Below are 22,076 nucleotides of genomic sequence, written 5' to 3' on the forward strand. Positions count from 1 at the left end.
GAGTTTGGTGAAGATTTTCCCTTCCCTAAGTGGGTTAACATGTCCTTCATGAGTGGGAGGGGGTAAACATTTTCCACGCAAATTGCGTTGATATTTCTATAATCGACCACCAAGCGGAAGGAGCCATCTTTCTTTTCGCAGAACATCACTGGCACCGCCACCTTAGGCTTGGCTCGTTCAATGAATCCCCGTTCAAGATTTTTGTCAATAAAATTTCGCAATTCTCCTAATTCTCGAGGAGTCATGGGGTAGATTTTTGGTTTGGGAAGCTTCACCCCGGGGAGTATTTCAATGGTGCAGTCAGTAGCCCAGTGGGGAGACAGCGTGTCTGAGGCCTTTTCGCTAAAAACTTCACGGAGATCCCAATACTCCTTTGGAATTTTCTCCTGCCCCTCAATATGGTCTATTGCTACTTCTGCTCTTTCTGGTTTTATATCGTCCTTCAGGGGTGGGCTTTCCTTCTCTGGAATCGGTTTTGCAGTGCGGATGCGCAGGACCCCCGTCTTCCAATTTACCCGTGGGTTCCATTTACGAAGCCAGGGCAGTCCAAGTATGAGGGGTCTCTCCATGCCAGGGGCCACAATAAATCTGAGATTCTTTACATGATCTCCCAACTGCAATTCAAGGGGTTCGGTCATAAAACTGGCTGGGCCCCCTCCTGCAATCGATCCGTCTAACTGACAGAATGCAATGGGTCTTTTTAACGTTTTTAGTCTCAGTCCCATTTCCTCCACCACCTTGGGGCTAATTATGTACCTGGTGCATCCCGAGTCTAACAGGGCTAGCATTTGGGCATGGGTCCCTGTGGATGGCACCCTTATTTCTACGGGGATGAGCAGGGGGTCTTCCGTGCGACTCACCCAATCGTCGGTGTTGGAATCGGAGTCCGTCTCGCTGTCGTCGCCGTTGGTCGGAGTTCCCAGCTCACCCTGGTTTTGGGGAACGAATGCAACGATTTCTCCTTTCAGGGCAGTGCCGCGGGTCTTGGCTGGTATTTTGTCACCCTTCTTGGCCCCGGAGCCAGCAGCTTTTGGCACTGGTTTGGAGATAGCAGGAAGTGTCCTTCCTTTCAGCACTTGAAGCAGGTGAAGGGCTTTGATTTGGGTTTAAATTCTGCTCTCCCCCCAGCCATCTTTGGTGCTCCCTTATGGTGGAAGGAAGATGACTGGTCCCCTGTACGCCCTCCTCGAAGTCGGCTTCGGGCCAATTCGATCTCCACATCCTCAGCCACTATGTACCAACTCTGCAAGTCTTCGGGGACCCCCATACTTCTACAGTCTCGGTATATCTCTTCATTCAGCCCATCCTTGAAGCTCTCCAACAGAGCCATTTCTGACCACCCTGTCATATAGGGTGTCAGCTCACAAAACTCTTGGATATACTCTGACACAGGCCTCCGGCCCTGCTAGATGCCCTTCATCCTGAGTCTCGCCTTTCGTTCAGCTAGGTGGTCTTCAAAACGCCTCCTAAGGGCCCCCATGAACTGGTGGTAATTTCTCAGTAAGGGGGAATTATTATTGTGGAGGACCACCATCCATTCAGCTGCTAATCCCTCTAGGGAGTTCGTGACACATCTCACTCGGGCGGCATCAGATACATAGTCTTCCCCCCAGTCCTGCATGTGGTTCCACACTTGGGTCAGGAAAAACCCCAAGGTCTTCGGATTCCCATCATATTTCCCAGGTAGGGGGGGAAATTTTGGCTTTTTACGTCTGCGGGGGGGGCCCTGCAAGGCTGCGGGGTCCCTGGCCGGCTGCATCCCTCCCTTGAGCTACGGAAGCCTGGGATGTTCCTTCCTCAGCTTCTTCCTCTCCCCCACAGGCTGTCTCTTCTGGCTCCTCCCTGGGGCCTTCTCCTCCCTTCTCCACAGGGAACCCAAAAGACTCACGGCTCTCCCGGCTTTTCTTGCTCTCTTCCACATCACGGAGAAGTTGCAAGGCTTGTGCCAGCATGAAGCTTTCCTTTTGTCCCTGCAGCCAGACTGCCTCTTTCTTGCGAGGTCGGGAGCTGGTTACACTCCCCGGGGTGTCCCCACCCAGTCCGGCAATCTCCCTACTCCTTTCGACCATCTGGCTTCTTCAGAATCCAGCCGGAGTTTTTCCAAACATTCCGCATTCTCTTTCTCCGCTTGGAGGGCGGCTGCCGTGGAACTCGCTGCCCCCATCTGGTCTCCGTCACTCTCTTCATCTGACATAATTTGGATTACAGTTCCCCTCGGTTTTTGTCAGGGATGACTGGAGTGAGTTCCAGCTTATTGTCAGGTATGCTTCCTTCAAAATCCAGGAAAGAATGACCCAAACTCCATTATTTATAGATTAGTACTTTTACTGAAAATGAAGTGATCGCAACCTAGGTAAAGCTGGAACTAAGCAAAACGCGCGAAATTGCATCTAGAAAGCATCTCCCCCCCCCTTGTCCATCGTCCATCATCCAATCCACAGGTCTCCCAAAGGTCAGGTGGAATCACATCTGGCAACATCATCCATCAGGAATGTAATGACAGTTGGTCTGACGGCCCCTTCGGAGAATCGGTTTCGTTTCTTGGAAAGACTCCTCCTGCGCCCTTCCCCCCCTTCGCCCCCCTAACTGTTTCCCACCCATTTCTTATGGCAGCTGAAGCAGTAAAAGCGGAGGCTGACACTGCCATTCTCCCGAAGGACTCAGGGCGGCAAACACAAGTTAAGAAACAAGTACAATAAAATCATAATTTAATCCAAATAATTAATTAGTAGTAAGTAATAAAGCCCGGAATCAGAGTCAGCCTATTTGTTTGAAAAGCCAAGTCTTCAAGTCCCGACGGAAGGAGCGGAGATCAGGACCCGTCCGGAGCTCAGTAGGTAATTCATTCCAGAGGGTGGGAGCACCCACAGAGAACGCCCTACCCCTGGGCACAGCAAGGCGACGTTGGCTCGCCATCGGAACCCTGAGGAGAGCAGCCCTATGTGAGCGAACAGGATGGTGAGAGGCAGGCAGGAGAAGGTCGTGCAAATATCCCGGACCTAAGTCATGAAGGGCCTTATAGGTGAGGACTAGCACCTTGAAGCGGACCCGGAGAACCACTGGTAACCAGTGCAGCTCACGCAGGAGGGGTGTTATATGGGAGTAACGAGGGGCTCCCATAACAACCCTTGCAGCTGCATTCTGGATCAGCTGGAGTCTCCGGGTGCATCTCAGGGGCAGGCCCATGTAGAGGGAATTGCAGTAATCCAAGCGGGAAGTAACCAGGGTATGAGTGACTGTGCGAAGGTCATCTCGGTCCAGGAAAGGGCACAACTGGCGCACCAGGCGAACCTGTGCGAAGGCCCCCCTGGTCACAGCCGTTAGATGGTCTTCTAGGGACAGCCGAGCATCCAGGAGGACACCCAAGTTGCGAGCCCTATCAACAGGTGCAAGTTTTTCCCCATCTATCAAAAGTGATGGATCCTCTGAAACCCGAGATGCTGGCATCCACAGCCACTCAGTCTTGGAGGGATTGAGTTTGAGTCTGTTTCTGCCCATCCAGGCCCGTACCTCCTCCAGGCAACGGGACATCACGGAAAGGGCATCTCTGGGGTGGAGATGTATAATTGGGTATCATCAGCATATTGATGATATCTCACCCCAAAACCACGAATGATCTCACCCAGTGGCTTCATATAGATATTGAAGAGCAGGGGGGAAGAGAACCGACCCCTGAGGCACCCCACAATTAAGGGGCCTCGGGGTGGATCTCTGCCCTCCCGCCCATACAAACTGAAAGCGACCCGAGAGATAGGAGGAAAACCACCGTAAGACAGTGCCTCCCACCCCTAACCCCACAAGTCGCTGCAGTAGGATACCATGGTCGATGGTATCAAAAGCCGCTGAGAGGTCAAGTAGGACCAGGATGGAGGAACAACCCCCATCCCGAGCCCGCCAGAGATCATTCACCAGAGCGACCAATGCCGTTTCCGTGCTGTGACCGTGTCGGAAGCCTGATTGGTACGGGTCAAGGTATTCCGTTTCCTCCAGGAATTGTGGGAGCTGTTGAGCCACTACAGTCTCAACAACCTTCGCGATGAAGCGAAGGTTGGAGACGGGACGATAGTTATTAAGTGAGTCTGGATCCAGGGAAGGCTTCTTGAGGAGAGGTCGAACCACCGCCTCCTTAAGAGAGGCGGGGAAGTTCCCCTCTCTCAACGAAGCGTTGACAATTGCCGGGATCCAGTCTCTAGTCACCTCCCTGGCAGCCGAAACCAACCAGGAGGGACAAGGGTCCAATAAGCAAGTGGAAGAACTAAGTTTGCCCATAATCCTGTCCACTTCATTGACAGAAACAGGGTCAAACTCAATCCAGATATTATTCTCAAGACCCACCCTAGTCTCCCGATTGGATTCTGCCCAGTCAGAGTCCAATCCGATCCGGATCTGAGCGATTTTATCATGCAGAAACTGTACAAAATCCTCAGCTCTGCCCTGCAAAGGGTCTTCCCTCGCTCCCTGATTGAGGAGGGAGCGGGTCACACGAAACAGGGCCGCTGGGTGGTTTTCTGCAGATGCAATGAGGGCGGTGAAGTAGTGACGTTTCGCCGCTTCCATCGGCACTAGATAAGACCTAATATGGGTTCTTAACTGTGTTCGGTCAGATTCAGATCGGGAGGACTTCCAACTCTCCTCTAAGTGTCTTTTCCGACGTTTCATTTTCCGGAGCTCCATGGAAAACCAAGGAGCAATCCAGGATCTGCGTCGGGTTAGAGGCCGCAAAGGTGCGATTCTGTCCAAGGCGTCGGTAGCCACCCATTCCCAGGATGCCACCAGAGCCTCAGCTGAATCGCAGGATTGAGAGGTGGGGAATGTCCCAAGCTCCGTCAAGAACCTTTCTGGGTCCATCAGGCGCCTGGGGCGGAACCATTTTATGGGTCCCGTCTCCCGGCGGCAGGGGTTGGCAGATTGAAAGTCTAGTCTAAGGAGGGAATGGTCAGTCCATGACAGGGGAGTGATGGAAAGTTCCCCCTTACCACGACCACTTATCCACTGCCCAGAGAGAAAAACCAGGTCGAGTGTTTGCCCTCCCCTATGAGTTGGGCCCTGAATGACCTGAGTCAGGTCCATGGCTGCCATGGAGGCCATGAACTCCCGGAGTGTCTCAGATGACTCACCAATCGAAGGCAGATTAAAATCTCCCACAACTAAAAGGTCTGGGAGCTCAAGTGCCACCTCAGACAAGACATCGAGCAGTGCGGGCATGGCTGTGGCAACATAGCTGGGAGATAGGTATGTGACCAACAAGCCCGACTGAACTCCAGGGTCCCACTTCAATAGAAGAGACTCACACCCGCCTATCTGAGGGACAGTGACCTCCCTAGGACTCAGACTTTCTCTAACAACTACTGCCACCCCCCCGCCCCTTCCCTGGTGTCGCGGCTGGTGCAGGACACGAAAGCCTGGGGGGCATAAATCAGAGAGAGGGATTCCCCATTCTTGCCCCAACCAGGTCTCCGTGATACAGGCCAGGTCCGCACCCTCCTCATCAATAAGATCTCGTATGAGGAGAGCCTTATTCATCACGGACCTGGCATTCACATATATCAGAAGGAAACCAGGGTCCTTCACTCTCACATCCCCAGGAAATTAACTAATTTAATTACTTAGTTGGTTTCTATTAATATGTTGAATTGTATTATTGGGAATAGTTGATAAAAGAATCATTGGTGATTAGAAGAGGAGAATTTAAGGAAATAATTGGGGATTGTACTATGTTATGTGAATCTAAATTTAGGGGTTCAAATTTTAAGGAGGGAAAAGAAAAACTGAACGACAATAGGATGAGAAGTCAAGATGAAGGGTAATATTGGTTTTTTTTTAAATTAAAGAGAATAAATGCTATGAGAAAAATTGAACATATAAAATTGTGTAAAAGATGAACAAAAATTTATACAAATTTAAGACCGGGCCAATATTCTGTTCAGAAAAGATGTGATGTATGTTTGTTTGTGTGATACACAGGAAATGCCTGTCACCCAAAAAATAATTGACAGAGAGTTGAGAGATAAGACAAGAATACAGTTTATTAATTAATTATCTCTTTGCAAAGGTCCCCCTCAAAGTGAGAGAGCAAATTACCATTCTTTCTCGCCGTCTTTTATACAATTTCAGGTTACACCTTACAGGATACAAGCATGTCCCTTGAGTACAATTTCAGACTTTATATAATAGATAAACACATGATATTCCCATAACTCCAGTATATAAAAATACCCTACTTAAAAATATTGCTTATACATGTAATATCAGCATATGTGCACTTCCCTTTCTTAACGGGGTCAAGCTGACCTGAACATCTCAAGAACACAACTTCCTCTAAAAACACAGGAACCACACATCCCGTTCTCATGCTGTCAGCTAAATCATATAATCAGGTTATACAGAGTAAAATAAAGCCTTAACATGATTTTAAAATGGCGTAACTTAGGCTATATTGTTTTACAGGAATAACCCTAATTTCTTTATTTCTCACAATCCCTCCTCCTCTTCATCAATTTTTATTCCTGTAAACTATGTATATCTTGCAACATTATAGAAACCTCTCTTCTCCCTAAGCTACCATGCGAGTCTTCAACTAATTTCTTTTGCTTCTTTATTCGGCAGCAACACTTCCAAACATTACAGCAAAGAGGTATACATTTAATACAAAGACAGGAAATAAGACATATAACTACAATCAATAATATGCCTACAAATAATTCCTTTAACCATGCAAAGCTAGGTAACCATGAAGTTAATATATCCCAAACTCCTTTAAAAGCTGTATTTTCAGTTACATATGTTAAATGTGTAGTAATATTGTGTAATGTTTTTATCTTAGATTCTATAAATTGAGACCTATCGGATACATTGAAACAACAAAGGCCGTGGAACTCCTCGCACCCATGACCCGTTCTTAATAACATGTAATCTATAGCCACTCTATTTTGTAATAAGGATTGTCTTATTTCTCCCATCTCATCAGCTAATGCAGCAATAGCAGAAGATGTCTCATTTATACTCTTAGCTAAAGCACAAGCTAGGTGTCCAAGTTGATTCTGACTATATTGTGTAGACATCCATGGAAACATTCCCAAAAGTCCAGCCTGAACCTTATTCAGTACCACCACTTCACCATTACAATTAGCATCAAATTCCAATTGTGTAGCATCTCTTTTACCTCTATAAATCCCCTTATATGCTCCTTCTCCAACATGGTCATATGTTTCTATTGGAGTAATATGCCATTTGGTAGGATCCTTAGGAGCATATATAATTAAATGAGGTTCTCCTTCAGGCCTAGGAATTTCTCCATCTCCATGTCCCTCTACACTTTCAACACCTCCATGCGTAGTTACTTTAGTCATTACTTTCTTCTGAACACGGTCAGTATGATACAGACTTGCATTCATCATCTCATAATAAAACTCTGTTTTATAATTTATATCTTTGAAATGTGTAACAGCCATAACATTTTGAACCCAAAACAGGACCTATGGATGGACAAGACCCAGGTGTGCCCTCAGCTGCCCGGGTGCCAGTCAAGCACTGGTTTTAACTGGTCAGTCCTTCAGGGCTGCCTTTCCACTTCACCCCCCCACCCCCACCCTCAAAGCCCCTGGGGGAGAGCAGCTGTGGGGAGCACCCACTTCCAGGTGAGTGGGGGGACCTGAGGCTGGGACTCTTTCCCCAGGGCGGCTCTGGACATCCAGAGGGGCCTCCCCCATATTAGCCGCATCATCCGCCTTTGGGGTCTCCGGGGTTTCTGTGTGAATTAGATGCCTTTTATGCTGGGGACGTTTTAACTTCTGTATCATTTTAGTGCCCTAAACTGCCAGGCATCCATTGCCCCCTCCTGTGGACACTTTTCTGCTGGACAAGAGAGGCTGGCCGGCCACAAGTCCTGCAGCCACTGAGGGCTGTTTGCTGAGTCTGGATCCAGAGGTCCCTCCCCCAAAGAGGCCTTTGCTATTTACCATCCGAATCAGTGTTTCCACCTGGATATTTGCTGCTGCTGCTGCTGCTGCTCTCTGGAGGACTTAAAGGGGGCTTTCCCCATTTGAAGGATTCCCCTATTTTCCATTCTTAAGCTGTCAGAACCTTCCCTGACCAAAGTCCAGCCGGTCAGCCTTGGTCCACTGAGAGAAAAGCAAAGGGGCTGATTGTTGCCAGTTGTGGAAAAGGAGCCCTTTCCCTCTCTGCCCCTCCCTCGACAGAGCCAGGCTCCGCCCTCCCTGCCTCCCTGGATGTTACCTGTGCAGGTAGATTTTGGGTAGCAACAGTGCCAGGAAACACGGATCCTGTCCTCTCCTCTCCTGCAGAAACCCCAAAGGTATTTCTGTGCCTTGAAAGACCCCCAGCTGGGTGGGTGGGGGAACAGGGGGACTCCTGGCTTCCCTCCAGCCCATGTCAGGAATACCTGCCCCCTCCTCCTCTCCCTACCCACACCTCCAATGGTGAGTGGGCACGCTCTGGGCATCGGGTGGCCCGCAGGTGCCACAAGGGCATCGCCAGGGAGAAACGGGAGTTGCCACTAAAGGAAAATATTTGTAGCTCAGGGTTGAAACGAGGGGCGCTTTCTGAGCTGGGTTGCTTTCTTCCTTCCAGAGGTTTCATGAGGTCCTTTAATTGGGCTGTTCACTGTGAGCTTGTCTGTCAGTTCCTTGATTGGGGTGCTGTTTACTTCTTGACTGTTGGCCTGATGTTAATCTTGGGAGTTACAATTCTGCTCACCTGGGTGCCGATTGCTGCTGGTGGGAGGTGCTGAGGTCTTTCACGTCCTTTTTCCACAGCATGTAGATGTTGTTTGGGTCTCTGTGTCTATTGTTGGACGTGTTTATCCCAAGCATGTTTCAACTCAGTTACTGATGAAACATGACCTTTGTTCATTTTGGGGAGGGACCCCTCCTGCTCCAGGCCAAGCTGGATCTCTCCTAAATGCCCCCAGCCCTGGGGGGGGGGAGGGAGGGAGCAGGCGGCCTCTGCTGCAGCCAGCAACGAGGGCTCGGCACAGGAAGGGGGGCACTTTAGAAGGAGAGGCAGCCATCGGAGGCTGTTTTAGAGGCCTCTCTGCTGGAACAGGCAGTCCCCCTCAAGGAGAAATACCCACAAGCCCCTGCTGCAACTTGAAGAGGGTGGTTACCCAGAAGGAATCAAAGATGCCCCTGCTTCAGGCATGCCCAGGGCCCCGACAGGCAGCCGCCCGTCCACAGGAGGCAGGAAGGCGAATGGTTGACCAGCCATGATCTCCAGAGGACCTGAGCAGCCATCTGGCTGGGCCTGCAGAGCTAGTGCTGGCATCTTGCTGGACCTGTTCCCAGCACCCGCACCCTGCAACCCAGCAACCGGTGCCCCAGGTTACCAGATGCTTGGGAACAATGGGGTGCACCGACCCAGGTCTGCTCTCCAAGAGGTCCCTGGGATGTGCCCAACTGCCAGCCACAAAGGCCCCGCTGGGCTTGTGGGTTTAGAGCAGGTGCCGGAGGAAGCCCGAGAGCCAGGCTCCAGGGCAGGCTGGCACAATCTCAGAGCTGAAGGCTAAGAGCAACTGGCGGGGGAGAGCTTAATGGCGCCGCTGGAGGAATTGGCTCTGAGCAGCTGGCAAAACGGGGGGGGGGCTGAATTTCACCTGAGGGGGCCGAGCTGGGTGGGAAGGCCCCACTTGGGCTAGCCAAGGCCCAGGCAAGGATGCCCAGCTGGTCTGGGTGGAACCGAGGAGGGAAGGGGGACGGAGGTCCCTGGTTCTGCCTCCTGGGCCTGACCTGATCTCCAGGCTTCCTTCCGCCTGGATCAGATCCCCGGAGAGGCTCCCAGGAGAGGAATCCCCCTGCCTTTCTGCCTCTTGGCCAAGGGCTTCGGCTGGGCCCAAGACCGCCCTCCGCCCCTCAGCTGAGGAGCCTGAGGACCGGCCTCCCTCCTCCGTCCGCCCGGGGGAAGGAGGCGCCTGCTGGGACCAAAGCAAGGCCGGGTCCTTTCATTCCTCCGCGGGAGGGGTCGGCGCCTGCCGGGGGCGCGCAGCGGCGAGAGCGAGGCCGGCAACCTCACGAGCAGCTCCGCAGCGGCCGCTCAGCCACCAGCAGCTGGACTCGAATTAGCGAGCGCCGCCTCGTCCCCCACAAAGGTCGGCTGGGCCGCCGCCGCCGCCTCCCCGCTTTTGCCGGAGGGAGGGAGGGAAGGCAGGCGAAAGAAAGCCCCCGCACCGTTAGCCCAGCCGCTCTCGCCGCCCGTCCCCTGCGGAGCGCGCGCGCGCGTCGGGCCGCCTCGTGTCTTCCGGCGGGGCTGACGCTCTTTCTCTCTCTTGCAGACCCACCGGCCGCCGCCGCCCATGACCGTCGCGCCGCTCCTCCCGAAGCGCTGCCCGCGCCGCTCGGCCCGGCTGCTGGCGGGGCTGCTGGGCTGCGTGGCCGTGGTGTCGGCGCTCATCTTCCTGGCGGGCGGCGGCCACGAGGAGCTGCTCTCGCGCTCGCTGCCTCTCCTGCTGCGGGCCGGGGGCGCGAGGGAGCCCCGCGCGGCCGCTGCCCTCCCGCCGCTGCCCGCCGCCGCCTTCTTCCCGCTGTCCCCGCCGGCCTGCGCCCCGCCCGCCGCCGCCCCGGGGCTGCTGGTGCTGGTGGCCAGCGCTCCCGGGCACTTGGCGCGGCGGGCGGCGGTGCGGCGCAGCTGGGGCGGGGCGCGGGCGGCGGCCGGCCTGGCGGTGCGCACCGTCTTCGCGCTGGGGCTGCCCGGGGAGCCGGCGCTGCAGGCGGCGCTGGAGCGCGAGGCGGCCGAGCACGGGGACCTGCTGCAGGGACGCTTCGCCGACACCTACGCCAACCTGACGCTGAAGACCCTGGCGCTGCTGGGCTGGGCCGCCGCCCGCTGCCCCGCCGCCCGCTTCCTGCTCAAGGCCGACGACGACGTCTTCCTCAACCTGCCGGCCCTGGCCAGCCACCTGCAGGCGCTCGACGGCCCCGACGCCCTCTACCTGGGCCGCGTCCACTGGCACGTGCCGCCCACCCGCGACCCCCGCAGCCGCCACTACGTGCCCGCCTCGCTCTACCCACCGCCCGCCTACCCGCCCTACTGCAGCGGCCCTGCCTACGTGCTCTCCGGCCCGGCTGCTGCCGCCGTCCTGGCCGCCGCCCCCCACCTGCCGCTGCTGCCCGTGGAGGATGTCTTCGTGGGGCTGTGCGCTCGCCATGCCGGCATCACCCCGCGGCACCTGGCCCACATGGCCGGCGGCACCCACTACCCACCCGACGCCTGCTGCTTCCGGGAGGTGCTCTTCAGTGTGCACGGTGTGGCACCTGGGCGGATGCTGGCCATGTGGGCCAAGGGCGAGAGGCCGTGTTCCATCTGGCAGCGCCTACTGGGCCTGGCCCGCTGCAAGGCACTGACCTGGCTGGTGGCCGTGGAGGAGGAGGAGGAGGAGGAGGAGGGCCCGTAAACCCTGGCCAGCCGGTCTTGGACTTGCAGGAGAGCGGCTGGGAAGTTCGCCCAGCAGACCGACTCCCCTCTCCAGACTTCGGGGCGCTGCGGCCTTTCAGCGGAGGAAGGCCAAAAGTGTGTGGCCACTGCACCCGGTCAGTCTTTTGGGCTGCACATTTGAGGCTGAGCGGGCTGCCATCCCTTCTCTGCTAACTGACTCAAGTGGACTTTTCAGGCAAGCAGGGAGAAGCTGCCCCACAGAATGGCGCCGGAGGGGTCTGAAGGGACTTGGACAGCATGTGGGGCTGGAATCTGGAATAACCGGGTGATTGTGAAGGCAGTAACTTTGGTCTCTTAGTGGGGAGTTCAGGGCTCTGTGGGGCACAGGAGCAGGCTTGCCAGGTGCTCCTGTGCCTGGGCTGTGGGGCAGGGTGGCTGCAGCCCTTGGGGGAGGGAGGTTCTCTGTGGCAGGAAAGCCCCTGCAGTGTCCAATGCCTGGGAATATTTTTTTGGGGGGTGCTTCTTTGGCCCCCTCTTCCCAAGGATGCTTTATGCCCCCTTGAGAGTCCCCCTTCTTTGCCAACTGTCGAATGGGAAGCGGGGGGCAGCCCCCACCTTCAGCAGGCCAGAAAAATGACACACATCTACAAATCACAAGTGTGTATTTATGCAAAGGTTCAGATAAACCCCAGAGGAGTTCCAGGGAAGGTCCATGGGACCAGCTGTCCAGTGCAGGGCCGGTATCCAGAGCCCGTGCCCCTTAAGGGGAGCCATCCAGAGCCACTCTCCTGCACACGGCGGGGATGCCAGCCTTCTTTGCCTGCTATTTCTGGAAGCGATCCAGCGCTGACCTCTGGGCTGGAGAGAGTTTGGCCTTGGAGGTTGCTGGCTGAGTCTCTGCCTTGGCAGCCAAGCTCTTCCGGAGCAGAGCCTGCCAGGAGGAAGGTGGGTAGGTGGGTGGGTGGGTGGGCCTGAATAGGAACTGGCAGAAACCCCCCTCCCCACAAGAGCCAGGACCCAACCAGATTAATGTGCCGATGGCTGCTCCTGAATCAAATGCTCTGATGGTGTATTAAAAGTAAGCATTTGGCAACCACATTGTGGCTCAGCAGAAAGGGGGGGGGGGGGGAAGGCTGGGATCCAGGAGGCGGCAACCTCCAGGGACTCACCCGCTGTTCCTCGGCAGCCACTTTCTTCCTTCGCTTCAGCCTGCTGCCTGCCGAGTCCCTGCCCTTCAGCTTCCTCCGAGGAGAGAAGGGCTCCTTGGCCTCCGGGTCGTAGCCCTGTGAGGAGGAGCAGGGGGCATGGAGTCAGCGTCCTCAGACCCAGAGCCCCTCACAGCCTCCTCCTCCTCCCATCGGTGCCCAAACGTACCAGCCTCTCTGCCCGCTCCTGGCGCTGCTGCTCCAAGGAAATGGGGTCCACCCGGCCCAGCTCTGTGGGGTCCAGGGTGATCAGTTCCGATGGGATCTGGGGAGAAGAACACGCTGTGAGGAAAACCAGTGGGGCTCCTCCCTCAGAGCCCCCTCTTCGATCCATGGAGGCGGCTCGATGTCCGGGAAGAGGAGCCCAGCTCTGCCGGGGGAGGTGGGGGCTGGAGTGGTGGCGGGAGGGAGGGCAGGGGCGGGGGGACCTGAGGGCTCACCTTCTCCAGGAAAGCTTTAACCTCCCACTCCTGCCTCTGCCTCCGGCTGCGGAAGGGGTTGTTCTCCAGGGCGTCAAAGTTTGGCTCCCCGGCACCTGCAAGGCAACCGGGCTGAGGGAAGTCTTCTCCCAAAACAGGGTGGCCCATCCCCCCTCAGATGGCCACTGCCACCCCTTACCTGGGACCAGTAGGCTGGCAAAGCCCTGCTCGTGGCCCACGCCCAGCACATCCTCAAAGGGGCAGAAGCGAAGGCCGTGGGAGGGGCCGGGCAGCCCGTGGCACAGGTAGGGCTTCCGGGCCGGGCAAACGGAGACATCCTTGTATACCTGGGGGAGAGGGAGCAGCTCACGAGGGCATGAATCAATGGGGGGGTTGGGGGTGTGAGGGCCAGGCTCAGCCTGCAACATCACTCACCTGCACCACCTCCTGGCAGGCGGCACCCAAGAGCCCCCGCTGGCTGAAATCCAGCAGCCCAGCCCCAGAGGGCAGCAGCAGAGAGTGGAGGCGCCGATACGCCCGGAGGTCATAGATGTGGAGCTTGTGGTCCAGCCCTGAGGTGGCCATGTAGCTGCGGGAGAAGGGAAGGAAGACCCGTTCTGCATTGGGCATGCCCCCCCATGCGCCCCCCCGGCTGTCTGCTTGCTCACCTCCCGGAGGGGTCGACCGCCACGGCCCTGACGGCCCCCTGGTGACACAGCATCCGGGCCAGTGGGGCCTTGGCGCTGGGGCTCCAGAGCGTGACCGTCCCTGCAGCAGAGAGAAGGGGAGATGGTGGGCGGGGGTACTCTGGATGAGGGCAGAGATGCCCACATGCCTCCACCCCGCTCACCATTGCTGTGCCCAAGGTGGATGATGGCGTTGGAGGGGTTCTGGGCCATCACCGCCAGCCGGCCTGCCTTGGTGCAGATGGTGGACACCTCCTTCCCCACTGAGATGTCCAGGTACTGCAGGAACCCTGACTCGCTCTGGAGGGGGGGAGAGAGAACAGTTCTGGGGGGGGGGGTTGAAGAAAAGTGCCCCCACCCGTGCCAGGCTTTGAAACCTCACGGCTCATTAGCCCAGCTGACCTTGGGTGATAGCTTTAGCAAAGGGTCAGTCTAGATGAGCATGAGGTTCCCTCCAACCCTGAGAATTGCTGGTTGCATTTTTGGGGGTGGGGCTTTTCTGGTCAGCTCAACCCAAGCTTTGAAATTGGAGAGACCGGAGGTGGGGTGGAGCCTTTTGCTGGGGACCCAGGAGACCCGCTCTGCAGAAGCTCTTCCCCCCCCCCCCCCAAATCAATGCCACTGGGCACCCCCTTCGGAGAGATGGCCAAGGCCTGCAGGGCCCGCTCACCGCTGTGGCCAGCAGGAAGTGGTAGGGCAGGAACTCCATCCGCTGGACGCCGTGGAAACGCTTCAGGCAGTTCAGCTCCACGCCTTGCTGGTCGTAGATGTACAGCCACTTGCGCTGGGCCACCGCAAACAGGGTCTCCGTGTGCAGCCACCTGCAACATGCAGGGCGGAAAGTGTGCCCACCTGCCCACAAAAGCACAGTGGTTCCTTCATGGGGTGGGGGAGGGGAGATGAGTGGCCAGCCAAACCAAGGCCTCCGTTGTGGGTTGAAAGACTCACAAAGATGTGAGATTTGGGAGCCGTTGAGTGGAGCCATTGGGGCAGGGATTGCAGCCCCCTGGGGGAACCTCTGTCCTCCCCCTCAGTTCCCTAGGGGCGGCCTAGAGCTGGGCCATGTGGGGGGGGGGGAGACTCACGTGAGATCAGTGATGGTTTCCATGACGTTGATCTCGCACATCAGGGCCTTTGTCTGCCAATCCAGGGCAGCCACGTGGCCCCGGCGCCCACCCAGGAGGAGATGCCTGAAGTGGGAGCAACGCAGGGATGAGGGAGGGAGGGAGGGAGGGTGCAGGGCACCCCATTCTCGGTGGCCCGAGACCCTTCGCAAAGCCCCTCACCTGCCATTCCGCGTGTAACTCAGCCGGTAGGGGCCAAAACGATCCAGGCGCAGCTCAAAGTGCTGGGGAGGGGGAGGGGAGAGACAGCATGGTGATGAAATCGCCCCCCCCAAACCAGTAAGCACCAGCCCTCCCCAGTCCGGAGCAACCCCCCCTTCCACCTTGGCACTGGCAGCGAGGTCCACAGCAGCAGCGATATCGGCCTGGGTGACAGTGCAGGTGTCTTCCTCCTCGTCCCCCTCCAGAAACCTGGCCAGGAGGAAGAGAAATTGGGGGGGGGAAGGGAAGGGTCAGCGTTGCACCCCAGCCTCCTTTTTCACCCCATAAATAAGTTAGTCAATGAAACAAAAACCCTTTCAACAAAAGCGGAATTCCATTTTCAAGGCCATTTGAAAAGGCCGGTCAGAAGGAATGGTCCCCCCTCCCCCATGGGATCCCAACGCAAACAGACAAGAACCCTCCCCCCTCCCCTTCGGGCTGGCTGGCGCTGCACCTGTGAAGAGGCCCCCCTCCCTGCCTGCCAACCCTGCCAATCAGTGTCACAGAAGACAAGAAGACCCAGAAACTGGGAGGCCAGGAAGGGCGGAGGGGAGCTTGCCAGATGTTTGGCATGTCAAAGCAGATCTGCAGGGAGAAAGGCTCCTCCTTCCTCCCAAGCAGCCTCAGACAGAATCGGGTCAGGAAGGAGGGAGGGGAGGGGAGGGGAGGGGGGGACCCTTTGGGACAGGAGGCCTCCTGGGGTCCCACCGGGGGGGGGAGAGAGAAGAGAGGAGGGCCACCGGCTTCCTCTCTGCTCTGGCCAGGTGTCCGGCGGATGACCGAGGGCTGCAAAGGGATTGGAGCTGGGCAGGTAGCAGAGAGACTGCGTCCGAATGGGCGCCCCCCTCAAGCGCTGACAGCCCAGGGAGACCCTCCTCCAACAGGAGATGCCGCTGCTAGGCAAAGGGGCCTCCCTGCAGTCACTGCTTGAGGACGGGGCTGGACTAGAAGGCCTCCACGGTCCCTTCCGGCTCTTTTCTCTTCTCTCTCCTATTCCTCCCTGCCCTTGACGCGCCCACTTCCGTTCCTCCCCAGACAGGAGGCGCTGAGGGCCGGCGGAACCGCCCGCCACAGTCCTCTGGTCCTCGCTGGGAAGGCAGGCGGGGCGGGATGCTGCGCGAGCGGGGCGGGGCGTGGGGCTCACCCGGGTTCCTCCAGCAGCAGCAGCTCCATCCGGGCCGCCTGGCGAGCGGCCGCTCGGGCTTTCTCCTCCTGCGAGGCCAGCCGGTGCTTCAGCCGGTCGCTGGACACCGACTCCTGCGGGGACAGGGCGGCGGCGTCAGGGGTTGGGGGTTGGGGGTGTCGGCCCGGGAGGGAGGAAGGGAGGGCCGCCCGGGGGGTGGGGGTGGGGGTGTCGGTCTCACCAGCTGCTGCGGGGCTCCTCGCTGGAACTTCCGCGCTCTCTCCGGGGGGCTCCGGGGGGCTCCGGGGAAAGGGTCCTCCTCCTGCAAAGGGGGCGGTTGGGGGGGGAGAGCAAGCAAAGGGGGGCGGTTGGGGGGGGGGATCAGCTTCGCCCGCGACCCCCTCTCCCTCCCCTCGCTCCCCCCCCCCCACTCGCTCACCCCCGAGATCCGCCCCTTGCCCGTCTTGGTCTCCGTCTTCCGCGGCCGCCGGGCCCTCTTGGTCTCCGGAGGGGCCGCCCGATGGCCTTCGGCCCGGCCAGGCTCACCGTCCCAGTAGCGCTGCGGCCGCCGGGCCTGCGGAGAGGGAGGGAGGGAGGGGATTGCGGGTGGGGAGGGGTCGCTCCATGGAAGGAGGCTCCCGAGAGGAGACCGGGGTGGTGAAGGTGGGCGGGGGGGGTCGGACTAGATGACCTCCGGGGGTCCCTCCGTCCCTGCAACCTCCCGTCCGCCAGCGCAGGGCCCCGGGGAGAAGGAAGCGGCGCCTCACCTTCTTCCTGGAGGCGGGGGCTGCCTCCCCCCGGGCCCCCTCCACGGCCACGGCCACGGCCACGGCCGCCTCGCCCCCCGCCATCCTCGCCCGCTGGGTCGCTTCGCCCGCCGCCCCACGTGGAGCCGCCGCTTCCGGGTCGCCCTCCCAGCTGTCTCCCGGAAGTGACGCCACGGGAGGCGGCCGCCATTTGCCCAGCGGAGCGAAGCGCCTGCGGCCATTTTGGAGAAGGGCACGGCCTGCCGCTCCTCCGCCGGAGTGAATTTCAGCGCGTGAAATGGGTTCTCGGGAGGGGGGGGAACGGGACGAGGACCCATACGAAGCGCCACTCTGGAATCTCGTCGTGCGGTTCCCGGCCGCGACTTCTTAGCCTATGCCGCATTGCGATACTGTGGCGAGGATACAATGAGGAGGAGCCGAGCGGTAGAAGAAAAGAATCCTTTGCCCCAACTTAAGATGGCTGCACCATCCTCCGTTCCCCTCCCGCCCGGCCTTAAGATGGCGCTGGTGGGCGGGTCTTCCAGACGGAGGCCGATCCCGGTTGGCTCCGCCTGCCTTTGAACGCCTGCCTATCATGCTGGGCGAGTTGAAGTCCAGCCTCCTTAAAGTTTGAGAAAAGCTGCTTTAACACGACCAGGAAAAGAAAAGAAAGAAAAAAAGAAAGAAAAGGCATGAAGGCAAATGTAGGAGAATGAAGGGGGAAAACCGGATAAAAAGCCCTTTCCCAGGAATCTTCTCTACCCGTCCAGCCCCATCCAGAGGTTGGGCGTGACAGCCGCTTGTCTGAAATGGTCTAGGCTGGGATTTAACAGATTGAACAGCGTTGGAAGGGACCTTGGAGGTCATCTAGCCCAACCCCCACCCACCCAAGCGGGAGACCCTAAACCACTTCTGACTGATGTCAGTCCAGTCTCTTCTTGAAAGCCTCCAGTGATGAAGCTCCCACAACTTCCGAAGGTTGATGGTTCTCCCTGTCAGAAAATTTCTCCTTATTTCCAGGTGGAATCTCTCCTTGTTCCATTTCCATCCATTATTCCTTGTCTGGCCTTCGGGTGCTTTGGAAAACAGCTTGACCCCCTTCCTCCTCTCTGGGGCAGCCCTTCAAATATTGGAATACTGCTATCCTGTCCCCCCTGGTCCTTCTCTTCTCTTCACTAGACTAGCCAGGCTCTGTTCCTGCAACCGTTTCTTCATATGTTTTAGCCTCCAGTCCCCTCATCATCTTGGTTGCTCTTCTCTGCACTCTTTCTACAGTCTCAATATCCTTTTTTATAGTGTGGGGACCAAAACTGGATGCAGTACTCTAGGTGTGGCCTTACTAGGGCTTTATAGAGTGGTATTAGTACCTCCCTTGATCTTAATTGTATCCCTCTGTTGATGCAATTTAGGATTGCATTGGCTTTTTTAGCTGCTGCTGCTGCACACGGCTGGCTCATATTTAGCTGATTGTCCACTAAGACTCCAAGATCCCTCTCACAGTCACTGTTATTAATTAATTAATTAATTTATTTATTATATTTCTATACCGCCTTTCTCCCGTAGGACTCAAGGCGGTGTACAGTCAAGAAAAATATAGACACAAAACATCATAAAATTGCTAATTAAAATTATTACTTAGTTTGGTCAATTAAATAAAACCCAGAATTAGATAACATTTAAAAAATCATTCACATGTTCGTATGTTTAGCCCCGCCTGTTGGAACATCAGGGTCTTGAGGGCACGGCGGAAAGCAGGGAGATCAGGGATATTCTGTATCTCCGGGGGCAGTTCATTCCAAAGGGTTGGAGCCCCCACAGAGAAGGCCCTCCCCCTGGGAGTCGCCAGTCGACATAATTTGACTGACAGTACCCTGAGTAGTCCCTCCCTGTGAGAACGAACTGGTCGGTGGGAGGTCTCGTAGGTACCCAGGTCCTAAGCCATGGAGCGCTTTAAAGGTGATAACTAACACCTTGAATCGCACCCGGAAGACCACCGGGAGCCAGTGCAGCTCGCGTAGGAGAGGTGTTACATGGGCGTAACGAGCTGCGCCCATAATCACCCACGCGGCTACGTTCTGGACCAGTTGGAGCCTCCGGGTGCTTTTCAAGGGGAGCCCCATGTAGAGAGCATTACAGTAGTCCATATGGGAGGTAACTAGGGCATGAGTGACCGTGCGCAAGGCATCCCGATCCAGAAAGGGACGCAACTGGCGGATCAGGCAAACCTGATAAAAGGCACCCCTGGCCACGGCCGTCAAATGATCTAAAGATAACCGTGAATCCAGGAGGACACCCAAGTTGCGGGCCCTCTCTGTGGGGAGCAAGATCTCATCCCCTATTGTCAGTGATGGTACTAGCTGACTATACCGGGACGCCGGAAGCCACAGCCACTCGGTCTTGGAGGGGTTGAGTCTGAGCTTGTTTCTCCCCATCCAGATCCGCACGGCGTCCAGGCAACGGGACATCACAGCAAGGGCATCATTGGGGTGGTCTGGGGTGGAGATGTATAGCTGTGTGTCATCAGCATACTGATGAACACTTACCCCGAAACCACGGATGATCTCGCCTAGCGGTTTTACATAAATGTTGAACAGAAGGGGTGAGAGGACTGACCCTTGCGGCACCCCACAAATAAGGTGCCTCGAGGTTGACCTCTGCCCCCCCTGCCAACACAAACTGCGAACGGTCAGAGAGGAAGGAGGAGAACCACCGAAGCACGGTGCCCCCTATTCCTAACCCCTCCAGCCGGTGCAGTAAGATACCATGGTCGATGGTATCAAAAGCCGCTGAGAGATCTAATAGGACCAGGATAGAGGAGCAACCTCTGTCCCGAGCCCTCCAGAGATCATCCACCAATGCGGCCAATGCCGTTTCCGTGCTGTATCGTGACCTGAAGCCCGACTGGAACGGATCCAGATAGACAACTTCATCCAGGTATCGGGGTAGTTGTCGTGCCACCACACTCTCAACAACCTTCGCAACAAAGCGAAGATTGGAGACTGGACGATAATTTGATAATATAGCCGGGTCCAGGGAAGGCTTCTTGAGGAGGGGCTTCACAACCGTCTCTTTCAAGGCGGCGGGAAAGACACCCTCACTCAGAGAAGCATTTATAATCCCCTGGAGCCAGCCTCGTGTAACCTCCCGGGAGGCCAGTACCAACCAGGAGGGACATGGGTCCAATAAACATGTGGCAGCGTTAAGCTTGCCCAGAATCCTGTCCACGTCCTCAGGAGCCACAGAGTCAAACTCTTCCCAGATAACGCTCTCAAGACCTGCCCCCGTCTCCTCCCCTGGATCTACCCAATCGGAGTCCAGACCTTCCCGAATCTGAGCGACTTTATCATGCAGGAATTGTACAAAATCTTCAGCTCGACCCTTTAAGGGATCTTCCCGTACCCCCACCTGAAGTAGGGAGCGGGTCACCCTAACCAGCGCAGCTGGGCGGTTCTCTGCAGATGCAATAAGAGCGGAGAAGTAGCTAGACTTCGCCGCTCTTATCGTCACTAGGTAGGTCTTAATATAAGATCTCACCTGTGTTCGGTCAGATTCAGATCGGCTTGTCCTCCAATCGCTCTCCAGGCGTCTTTTCCACCTGGTTTCACCCAGTCTATATTTGTACTTTTGTTTTTTCTTGCCTAAGTGTAAGACTTACTTTTCTCTACATTGAATTTCATTTTGTTAGATAGGCCCAGTGTTCATCTGTCAAGATCCATCTGGATCTTGAGCCTATCTTCTGGAGTGTTAACTATTCCTGCCATCAATAGGTCTGTAAGAATTATCACAATTAGATTTTATTAAGCAGGGAGAGTAAGGCCATAAGACCTCCGGGTGCTCCCCTTGAGGAGCACCCGGAGGCTCCAGCTGGTCCAGAATGCAGCCACGCGAGTAATAATGGGGGCGACTCGTCGCTCCCATGTAACACCCATCTTGCGCGAGCTGCACTGGCTCCCGGTGGTCTTCTGGGTGCGCTTCAAGGTGTTGGTTACCACCTTTAAAGCGCTCCATGGCTTAGGACCTGGTTATCTACAGCAGTGGTCCCCAACCTTTTTATCGCCGCGGCCCGCTGAGCGCGCGCAGGGGTGGGGGCACGGCCCAGGAGCTTTTGCGCATGGCCCATTGCGCATGGCCCAGGAGCCTTTGCACTGCAGCGTTCATGTCCCCCGGCCGCTGCGCGGCCCGGTGCCAGGTACTCCACGGCCCGGCACCGGTCCGCGGACCGGGGGTTGGGGACCACTGATCTACAGGACCGCATTCTGCCACCGATTGCCTCCCACCGACCAATACGCTCCCACAGAGAGGGCCTCCTCAGGGTGCCGTCAGCCAAACAGTGTAGGCTGGCGACCCCCAGGGGGAGAGCCTTCTCTGTGGGGGCCCTGGCCCTATGGAATGAACTGCCCCCGAACATACGAAGGATCCCCGACCTCCGTGCCTTCCGTCGCGCTCTGAAGACCCTATTATTCCAGCAAGCTGGATTGACAGGATAAAGGTTTTTTAAATTGGGTTTTGATAGGGGTTTTAAAATGATCTTAGTTGGATGTTTTAAATTTGGCCGAATGATTGAATTATTTTAATAAGCTTTTAATTTTTGTTGTACATTGTTTTTACCATGGCTGTTCACCACCCTGAGTCCCTCGGGAGAAGGGCGGTATACAAATATAAATATACTAACTAACTAACTAACTAAATTATATTGCTATTTATTTGAACAAGACATGATTGAGGAACAAGTCAAAGAAACGATGATAATTTGGAGTAAATATTTTGGGCACAGTATTGATTTGGACAATTGGCAGACTCTCTGGGAAAAAAATTAAAAATTACATTAGCAACTTCATATAAGGATTTTTTTTAAAAAAATATACTTTATTAAATTTTTTCATTACAAATAAAAAAAAATATAAAATCTATAAAGAAATTTTATATAAGATGCTTTATAGGTGGCACCCCCCCACACAAGATTAGCATAAATCAATAAGGGAAATTCTTCGGCATGTTGGAAGTGCAAGGTGGCTCTAGGGAACTTCTATTATATGTGGTGGGAATGCCCAAAGGCAAAAAAATATTGGAATCTGATAAAGAGTTGGTTGGAAGAAATTTTGTTAATAAACACAGAAGCCAAACTGGAATTTTTCCTTTTGGGAATGACAGAGGGCAAATACAAGAAAAACATAAATTATCTACTAC

At 55.8% G+C, this 22,076-nt stretch overlaps 2 protein-coding genes across 3 annotated transcripts; one reads left to right on the top strand and one right to left on the bottom strand.

Annotated features, from left to right (window-relative positions):
• The first annotated feature begins 2,230 nt into the window (after positions 1-2,230).
• Positions 2,231-12,029, top strand: LOC139309770 (beta-1,3-galactosyltransferase 4-like). The gene is given in 5 exon segments (XM_070933977.1): positions 2,231-2,261; positions 4,605-4,724; positions 7,942-8,117; positions 8,120-8,314; positions 10,286-12,029. Coding segments are annotated over 5 exon segments (1,641 nt in total). The 3' UTR covers positions 11,405-12,029.
• Position 12,030: 1 nt separating this feature from the next.
• WDR46 (WD repeat domain 46) lies at positions 12,031-17,040 on the bottom strand. Of its 2 annotated transcripts, XM_070936183.1 has the most exons (16): positions 16,911-17,040; positions 16,583-16,717; positions 16,385-16,465; positions 16,165-16,277; positions 15,143-15,230; positions 14,982-15,043; positions 14,781-14,885; positions 14,366-14,516; positions 13,860-13,995; positions 13,678-13,777; positions 13,445-13,598; positions 13,209-13,356; positions 13,031-13,125; positions 12,760-12,855; positions 12,555-12,668; positions 12,031-12,316 (listed from the first exon to the last, which is right to left on the bottom strand). In XM_070936183.1, exons 1-16 carry the CDS (start codon positions 16,992-16,994, stop codon positions 12,209-12,211), a joined length of 1,770 nt encoding a protein of 589 aa, XP_070792284.1. In that variant the 5' UTR covers positions 16,995-17,040; the 3' UTR covers positions 12,031-12,208. The 2 variants fall into 2 exon arrangements, with proteins under 2 accessions (XP_070792284.1, XP_070792285.1); XM_070936184.1 differs by lacking the exon at positions 16,583-16,717 and having other exon boundaries at positions 16,911-17,039.
• Positions 17,041-22,076: the final 5,036 nt, after the last annotated feature.

This window comes from Pituophis catenifer, unplaced genomic scaffold, assembly GCF_029215685.1.
Source record: "Pituophis catenifer annectens isolate HBS135680 unplaced genomic scaffold, rPitCat1.0.hap2 SCAF_2, whole genome shotgun sequence".
Taxonomy (NCBI): domain Eukaryota; kingdom Metazoa; phylum Chordata; class Lepidosauria; order Squamata; family Colubridae; genus Pituophis; species Pituophis catenifer.